This window comes from Salvelinus namaycush, chromosome 23 (genome assembly GCF_016432855.1).
Source record: "Salvelinus namaycush isolate Seneca chromosome 23, SaNama_1.0, whole genome shotgun sequence".
Lineage (NCBI taxonomy): Eukaryota > Metazoa > Chordata > Actinopteri > Salmoniformes > Salmonidae > Salvelinus > Salvelinus namaycush.
Window position 1 is genome coordinate 3,651,645 of NC_052329.1, and position 8,782 is coordinate 3,660,426.

An 8,782-nucleotide genomic window follows, 5' to 3' on the forward strand; every position below is an offset into this window, starting at 1 on the left:
CTTCTCGCTGTCCTCAAAAATGTGGATTTGCCTTCCCTTGCAGATGCCTTCTTTGTCATATAGCTGAAATGCCTGGTTACAGCTGTATGCCAGGCAGTAGTGTGGTCTGTGTAAATTAACAGGTTTGTAACAGTCCTGTTGTGTGAGCAATCGGCAAAGAAAGTATCCGGATTCTCCCTCAGAATTCTGTGTTTAAAATTGATTCTTCCCTTCTCTGATTTGATTTCTGCTGGAAATTCAAAAAACGGGGGGAAAGTCTCTCAGTCTCTGCTGCTGCTGGTGTTGCTATGGTTACCACAAGTAAACAGTTGGAGTTAGATGGTAAGCTAGCTGACACATTTGAACTTGGCTAGCTAGCACGATTAAGATTGGTCTTTTAACTCACTCTCTGTCAGTCTTTTCCTCCTGTGTTGATCTTCAGTTGTACAATTTGGTTACCTATACATTTATTGCTAATTTAAATGTGTTAATCTCACTCTTAACAACCAGAAAGTTATAAAATGTCAGGAGCTGTTCTTCTGCATGACTTCTCTCTCTCTCTCTCTCTCTCTCTCTCTCTCTCTCTCTCTCTCTCTCTCTCTCTCTCTCTCTCTCTCTCTCTCTCTCTCTCTCTGTCTCTCTCTCTGTCTCTCTCTATCCATCTCTCTCTCTCTCTCTCTCTCTCTCTCTCTCTCTCTCTGTCTCTCTCACGCTCTCTCTGTCTCTTTCTCACTATCTCTCTCTCTCTCTCTCTCTCTCTCTCTCTCTCTCTCTCTCTCTCTCACTCTCTACCCATCTCCTTAATCCATTTAGCCACAATTATTAAAATAATTTATAGTACAGTATGATGTAATATCTGTCTGAATGGATCCATCAGATGTTGTTGAAGAACAGATACTGTATCTCCTGTACTACACATTACCTTCAATAACATCACCCTCACAGGCTTTCTCCAATTACCCTCAATTACCTGCTCCCCAAGTTATCCTCCAATAACAAGTCCCCAATTAACCCCCTCCTGCCCCTCCCTCCCTTCAAGCACCCCCTGGTGGCTGTGTGCTTGTTTTTTAGCCGGGGGCTCATTTCTCCCTATATCAGCAGCTCCCCTTCTCTCCTCTTCCTCTCCCTCTTTCACTCTCACACTGCAGGAGATGCCAGACTGACAGACACTCATCCTCTCTCTCTCTGTCTGTCTGTCTGTCTCACCAGGATAAGATTTACTGTTGCTAGGTAGGGAGGAGGTAGAACAAGGTTTTGTGTGTCAATTGCTGTTTTTTCACGTCTGGTTACAGGTGTCTGTGTTGTATGGTGTATCTCTTCATTGAAAGCACTTTTTGTTAATATCATTCTGTCTACAGAGTGTTCTGTCTGCAAGGTCTTGGTTTGGTCTCTCTCCAACAGGTGACGGAACTCTCCCAGTCTTCGGCCTTGTCTCTCTCCAGGTTATGTGCCTCTGGGGCTGGCTGTGGCTGCTCTACTGTCTCCATGTCCCTGGGTCTGTCTGGGGTCTGGATGGAGGTGGAGAGGGGGCTTGTCGGCTGATAGCTAAGCCCGTCTCCGGCAGTGTTTTTCGGGCAGGAGATGTGGTCATTGGGGGCCTGTTCCCCATCCATGTGGAAGCCCCTCTGCCAGAGCAGGAGTTCAGGAGCATTAAGGGAAATTCTACCTGTACAATGTACGCAGCTTGTGTGATAACAGCTTTTTGTCATTGTGTTTTCACTTGAAGGTAATGTGTATTAAGTTACCTCCTTTCTCTCCATTTCTTCCTTTCTTCCGTCTGTCAGTTTCAACCAGCGTGCTTACCGTTGGCTCCAGACTATGATTTTTGCTGTGGAGGAGATTAACCGTGACCCAGCCCTCCTGCCTAACCTCACCCTGGGGTTCCTGGCTGCTGACACATGCTTGTCAGAGGGCACCACCCTGGGGGCAGCCCTAGCCATGGTGACCGGCAAAGAGGCCTCCGTGGTGGGCACAGAGTGTGGCACAACCCCCGACGTTCCCGTCATCATCGGGGATGCCCGCTCCTCAGCTTCCATCGTGGTGGCACAGACCCTCGGACCGTTTGATTTACCCATGGTGAGGCAGGGGTTGGATTACAGGTTGGGAAGAGATGATGCCTCTTTTCACATTACATTTCAATCTCTATCTAGATTTCTCTCTCTCTCTAACGTTTACCTTCCTTCTCCCTCTGCTCTCTGTCTCTTACAAATTATAATTATCCTTGACTCTCGCTCTCTCTCTCTCTCTCTCATGCTCTCTCTCTCACGCTCTCTCTCTCTCTCTCTCTCTCTTCTCTCCCAGGTGAGTTACTTTGCCACCTGTGCGTGTTTGAGTGACACCTGGAGGTACCCCTCATTCTTCCGTACGGTACCCAGCGATGCCTTCCAGGCTCGCGGCATGGCCAAGCTGCTGCGTCAGCTGGGCTGGGTGTGGGTGGGACTGTTGTCAGGGGATGGTGACTATGGCAAGTTTGGGGTTCAGCTGCTTCTCCAAGAGCTCCAGGGATCTGGGGTGTGTGTCGCTTACTCTGAGGTCATCCCCAAGGTACGACCTCACTCTGATGATCTGACAGTATACTCTCTCTTTTGCTCTGTTTTTCTCTCTCTCTTTCACTCTGACTCCTCTCTTCTAATCTAATAGAAACTCTCTCTCTGATTTTCTCTGACTCTCTTCCCTTTCTCTCACTGATGGTCATCCCCAAGGTTCCGTCTAAGAGACAGATCAGGCACATTGCGGACACCATCAGAGGATCTACTGCCAGAGTGGTGGTGGCATTTGTAGGATTCACGGGTCATTCAGGGGTGAGTAGTTACCGGTCAGAGTATTGTTAATGATTTGTAACACAGCTGTAGCAGTGTCCTTGTGTCTTACCATGTCTTGATGCCCTTTATAGACACAATAATGTCCTAATTGATAATCATGCATTTCAGCTCGACTATCTTGATCTTTTTAACGATTTCATTCTCCAGGCCCTGATGGAAGAGGTTGTCCGCCAGAACATTACAGATAAGCAGTGGATTGCCTCAGAGGCCTGGGTCACTTACTCTACTATCGCCGCCCCGAAAAACCTGCCCTCTCTTGCCGGGACAATCGGTTTTGCCCTGAAGAAAGCTGACATTCCCGGCCTGGGGCCTTTCCTAACACGCCTCCATCCAGACGGGAACTACCAGAAGTCCGACCCCTTCCTGTGGGAATTGTGGGAAGAGATGTTTGGGTGTTCTCTGGGGGTTGACCTCAGCATGACGCTGTCGTCCAGGCGACAGTGTACTGGGTCAGAGGTCATACGTGAGGGAGACTTTACACCTAAATCTCTGTTTTTTGTCCTGATTCCCAATTATCTCAGTAAAATGAAGTGTCAATCCTAGGTGAGGGGGAGAGCCAGTATGCTGACGTGTCTCAGCTGAGAGCCAGCTATAATGTGTACAAGGCTGTGTACGCCATCGCCTACGCCATACAGGATATGGTGGCCTGTCGACCAGGGGACGGAGTCTTTAATGGTGGACAGTGCCCTGATATCAGGAAGCTTCAGCCCAGCCAGGTGAGAATAACATGTTGATCTGTTTTCAAGTTAACAACACTAATGTTTCCAGTCAGGATACAGTGAAAACACTTTGTAAGGTTTGAGTTCTAAAGAACAAAAGCCACAACTGGTTCTAACTCTTAATCCTGTTCCAATGCCCTTTTCTCTTTGAGATTGTTCATTATCTGAGGGGAGTGAACTTCAGTACTCCTGTGGGGGAATCTTTCCACTTCGACATGAATGGTGATCCGCCTGCCTCTTATGACATCATCAACTGGCATGTGACCCCCGAGGGGACGGCAGAGTTTGTCCAGGTCGGACATTTTCTGTCCTCTGAGGGATCGGACGACCAGTTCCACATCGACATGGATAAAGTGGTGTGGGGTGGGGGCAGCGGAGATGAGGTGAGAATTGTTCAGTTTAGTTTCACTGAGGCAGAGGTGTGTGTGTGTGTGTGTGTGTGTGTGTGTGTGTGTGTGTGTGTGTGTGTGTGTGTGTGTGTGTGTGTGTGTGTGTGTGTGTGTGTGTGTGTGTGTGTGTGTGTGTGTGTGTGTGTGTGTGTGTGTGTGAGAGAGATTGATTGATTGATTGATTGAGTTTATCACCCGGAGGAAGACATACAGAAAAGAGAAAGACATAAAGAAGACCAACAGACAGACAGAAAGCTCTGTCATCAACATCTTTTATGAATTTTTATTTATTTATTTAACCTTTATTTAATGAGGCAAGTCAGTTAAGAACAAATGTTATTTACAATGACGGACAACCCCGGCATGATGCTGGGCATATTGTGCACCGCCCTATGGGAATCTGAATCACTGCCGAATGTGATACAGCCTGGATTCGAACCAGGGACAGTAGTTACACCTCTTGCACTCATGTGCAGTGCCTTAGACCGCAGCGCAACTCTGGAGTTAAATTACACTGAATGTGAGATATTTGTGTGGTCATATTCCTGACATAGTCCCCAGAGGAGCCCAGCGAGCCTGTCTGTGTAATAATGATGATAATAGCAATGATGATGATAATGATGACATCGTCCTCTCCCCTTTCTGGTAGGTCCCTGTGTCTGTATGCAGTGCTGACTGTCCCCCTGGTACCAGGCATGCGGTACAGAAGGGGAGGCCTGAGTGCTGCTTTGACTGTCTGTCCTGCGCTGAGGGAGAGATCAGCAACACAACAGGTAGTCTATCTAGGGTTCTGATTACAATTCATATTTTGCCTCAATCCTGATTGGTCCTGATTTGGACCATTATTCTTCCTTCTCAATCAGGGTCAGTTGAGTGTATTAGGTGTCCAGAGCGGTTCTGGTCCAACCCTGATCGTACGGCCTGCATCCCCCAGCTGGTGGACTTCCTCTCCTACAGCGACACCATGGGCGTCATCCTGTCTGTCATCTCAGTTTCCGGGGCAACACTCACAGCCGGTGCCCTGGCCACCTTCCTCTACCACCGTCACACGGCCCTGGTGAGTTGAATCATATGATCATATATAGAGGTTCTGGACAGAGATGAGATTGTGTCGTATAAGGATGTGATTTCTGACATCACTCAGTCTAATTTATCTTTCTCTGTCTCGTTCCAGGTGAAAGCCAATAACTCTGAGATCAGCTTCCTGCTCCTGCTGTCACTCAAGATCTGCTTCCTGTGTGCGCTGGTTTTCATTGGCCAGCCAAAGCCATGGACGTGCATGCTGAGACACACCCTGTTTGGTATAAGCTTTGTGTTCTGCATCTCCTGTCTGCTCAGCAGGACTGTGGTGGTGCTGGTGGCCTTCAGGGCCACTCTGCCTGGAGAGAACCTGATGAGATACTTCAGCCCCACCCAGCAGAGGATGGGTATCTCACTCTGCACACTCATCCAGGTGAACATCTAGTTTTTACTATATTCTCTATGAATGTAATTGTTTCCTTCATTGACTATATTATTTGTTATTATTGTAACTGTGCTTGGGTTTTCCTTCCACCTCCGTTCCCTTCCCCAGGTGCTGATCTGTGTACTGTGGCTGGCCTTAGCTCCACCCCAACCGGCTGAGAGGAGGGGCAGAGAAGGTCGGGGGCCGAGGGTCGTCCTGGAGTGTGAGGTGGGCTCTGTGGTTGGCTTCTCTCTGGTGCTGGGCTACATCGGCCTGCTGGCCTCCCTCTGCCTCCTCTTAGCCTTCCTGGCCAGGAAACTCCCAGACAACTTCAACGAGGCCAAGCTCATCACCTTCAGCATGCTGATCTTCTGTGCCGTGTGGATCTCCTTCATCCCTGCCTACGTCAGCTCTCCTGGGAAGTACACAGTAGCTGTAGAGATCTTTGCCATCCTGGCCTCCAGCTTTGGGCTGCTGTTCTGTCTGTTTGCTCCAAAATGTTACATCATCCTTCTGAGACCAGAGAGAAACACCAAGAAACACATGATGTCCAAATAGAAACCACCAAGAAACACATTATGTCCAATTAGAAACCACCAAGAAACACATGATGTCCAATTAGAAACCACCAAGAAACACATGATGTCCAAATAGAAACCACCAAGAAACACATGATGTCCAATTAGAAACCACCAAGAAACACATGATGTCCAATTAGGAACCACCAAGAAACACATGATGTCCAAATAGAAACCACCAAGAAACACATGATGTCCAATTAGAAACCACCAAGAAACACATGATGTCCAATTAGAAACCACCAAGAAACACATGATGTCCAAATAGAAACCACCAAGAAACACATGATGTCCAATTAGAAACCACCAAGAAACACATGATGACCAAATAGAAACCACCAAGAAACACATGATGTCCAAATAGAAACCACCAAGAAACACATGATGTCCAATTAGAAACCACCAAGAAACACATGACGTCCAATTAGAAACCACCAAGAAACACATGATGTCCAATTAGAAACCACCAAGAAACACATGATGGACAAATATTATCTTAAACATACTCATATCGTAATTTGGGGCTCGTTGATATTCAATTCAACAGGGGAATGTCAATTCTGTTTGGAAACATTAATTTCCTGCTATACCTTCACTATATTACTTTGTTAATATTAGTATGTGTTCTTATAATGTGTCAGACTGAAACACGTCTATATGAACAATACCAATAAAGATTACGTAGTGTCTACTCATGCTGGAAGAGTTAGTATTGAGTCTGACAGTCTGACAGCACTTACAGACCCCCTACACACAATTCCTTCGTCACCCAGTCAGTGTGTGTGTGTGAGTGTGTTTATGTGTGTGTGTTTGTCTCTCTCTCTCTCTGTCTCTCTCTCTCTCCCCACCGCTCCCTCCTCCATCTATCCTTTCCTCCTCTCTCCATCTCTCCCTGCCTTTCAACCACAGAGTCCCCCAGAGACACAAGCACTCCCCTTGTCCAACTACCTCGGTACACATTCACACCACATTCTACATCAGGTAGAAAGCACTACCTGGTAGCACCACCACAACAGGTAGAGTGACCACCACAACAGGTAGAGTTACTACCTGGTAGCACCAAATCAAATCAAATCAAATGTATTTATATAGCCCTTTGTACATCAGCTGACATCTCAAAGTGCTGTACAGAAACCCAGCCTAAAACCCCAAACAGCAAGCATTGCAGGTGTAGAAGCACGGTGGCTAGGAAAAACTCCCTAGAAAGGCCAAAACTTAGGAAGAAACCTAGAGAGGAACCAGGCTATGAGGGGTGGCCAGTCCTCTTCTGGCTGTGCCGGGTGGAGATTATAACAGAACATGGCCAAGATGTTCAAATCTTCATAAATGACCAGCATGGTCAAATAATAATAATCACAGTAGTTATTGAGGGTGCAGCAAGTCAGCACCTCAGGAGTAAATGTCAGTTGGCTTTTCATAGCCGATCATTAAGAGTATCTCTACCGCTCCTGCGGTCTCCAGAGAGTTGAAAACAGCAGGTCTGGGACAGGTAGCACGTCCGGTGAACGGGTCAGGGTTTCATAGCCGCAGGCAGAACAGTTGAAACTGGAGCAGCAGCACGGCCAGGTGGACTGGAGACAGCAAGGAGTCATCATGCCAGGTCGTCCTGAGGCATGGTCCTAGGGCTCAGGTCCTCCGAGAGAGAGAAAGAAAGAGAGAAAGAGAGAATTAGAGCGAGCATACTTAAATTCACACAGGACACCGGATAAGAGAGGAGAAGTACTCCAGATATAACAAACTGACCCTAGCCCCCCGACACATAAACTACTGCAGCATAAATACTTGAGGCTGAGACAGGAGGGGTCAGGAGATACTGTGGCCCCATCTGATGATACCCCCGCTCAGGGCCAAACAGGAAGGATATAACCCCACCCACTTTGCCAAAGCACAGCCCCCACACCACTAGAGGGATATCTTCAACCACCAACTTACCATCCTGAGACAAGGCCGAGTATAGCCCACAAAGATCTCCGCCACAGCACAACCCAAGGGGGGGGGGGGGGGGGGCAACCCAGACAGGAAGATCACGTCAGTGACTCAACCCACTCAAGTGACGCACCCCTCCTAGGGACGGCATGAAAGAGCACCAGTAAGCCAGTGACTCAGCCCCTGTAATATGGTTAGAGGCAGAGAATCCCAGTGGAGAGAGGGGAACCGGCCAGGCAGAGACAGCAAGGGCGGTTCGTTGCTCCAGAGCCTTTCCGTTCACCTTCACACTCCTGGGCCAGACTACACGCAATCATATGACCCACTGAAGAGATAAGTCTTCAGTAAAGACTTAAAGGTTGAGACCGAGTCTGCGTCTCTCACATGGGTAGGCAGACCATTCCATAAAAATGGAGATCTATAGGAGAAAGCCCTGCCTCCAGCTGTTTGCATAGAAATTCTAGGGACAATTAGGAGGCCTGCGTCTTGTGACCGTAGCGTACGTGTAGGTATGTACGGCAGGACCAACTCGGAAAGATGGGTAGGAGCAAGCCCATGTAACGCTTTGTAGGTTAACAGTAAAACCTTGAAATCAGCCCTTGCCTTAACAGGAAGCCAGTGTAGGGAGGCTAGCACTGGAGTGATATGATCAAATCTTTTGGTTCTAGTCAGGATTCTAGCAGCCGTATTTAGCACTAACTGAATTTTATTTAGTGCTTTATCCGGGTAGCCGGAAAGTAGAGCATTGCAGTAGTCTAACAAAAGCATAGATACATTTTTCTGCATCATTTTTGGACAGAAAGTTTCAGATTTTTGCAATGTTACATAGATGGAAAAAAGCTGTCCTTGAAACAGCCTTGATATGTTCGTCAAAAGAGAGATCAGGGTCCAGAGTAAAGCCGAGGTCCTTCACAGTTTTATTTGA

At 47.6% G+C, this 8,782-nt stretch overlaps 1 protein-coding gene across 1 annotated transcript; it reads left to right on the plus strand.

The window, feature by feature from the left end:
• Positions 1-1,424: 1,424 nt before the first annotated feature.
• LOC120018886 (extracellular calcium-sensing receptor-like) lies at positions 1,425-5,911 on the plus strand. The gene is made up of 11 exons (XM_038962107.1): positions 1,425-1,654; positions 1,764-2,055; positions 2,281-2,523; positions 2,682-2,780; positions 2,949-3,264; positions 3,345-3,517; positions 3,673-3,903; positions 4,559-4,682; positions 4,773-4,966; positions 5,084-5,362; positions 5,483-5,911. Exons 1-11 carry the CDS (start codon positions 1,425-1,427, stop codon positions 5,909-5,911), a joined length of 2,610 nt encoding a protein of 869 aa, XP_038818035.1.
• Positions 5,912-8,782: the final 2,871 nt, after the last annotated feature.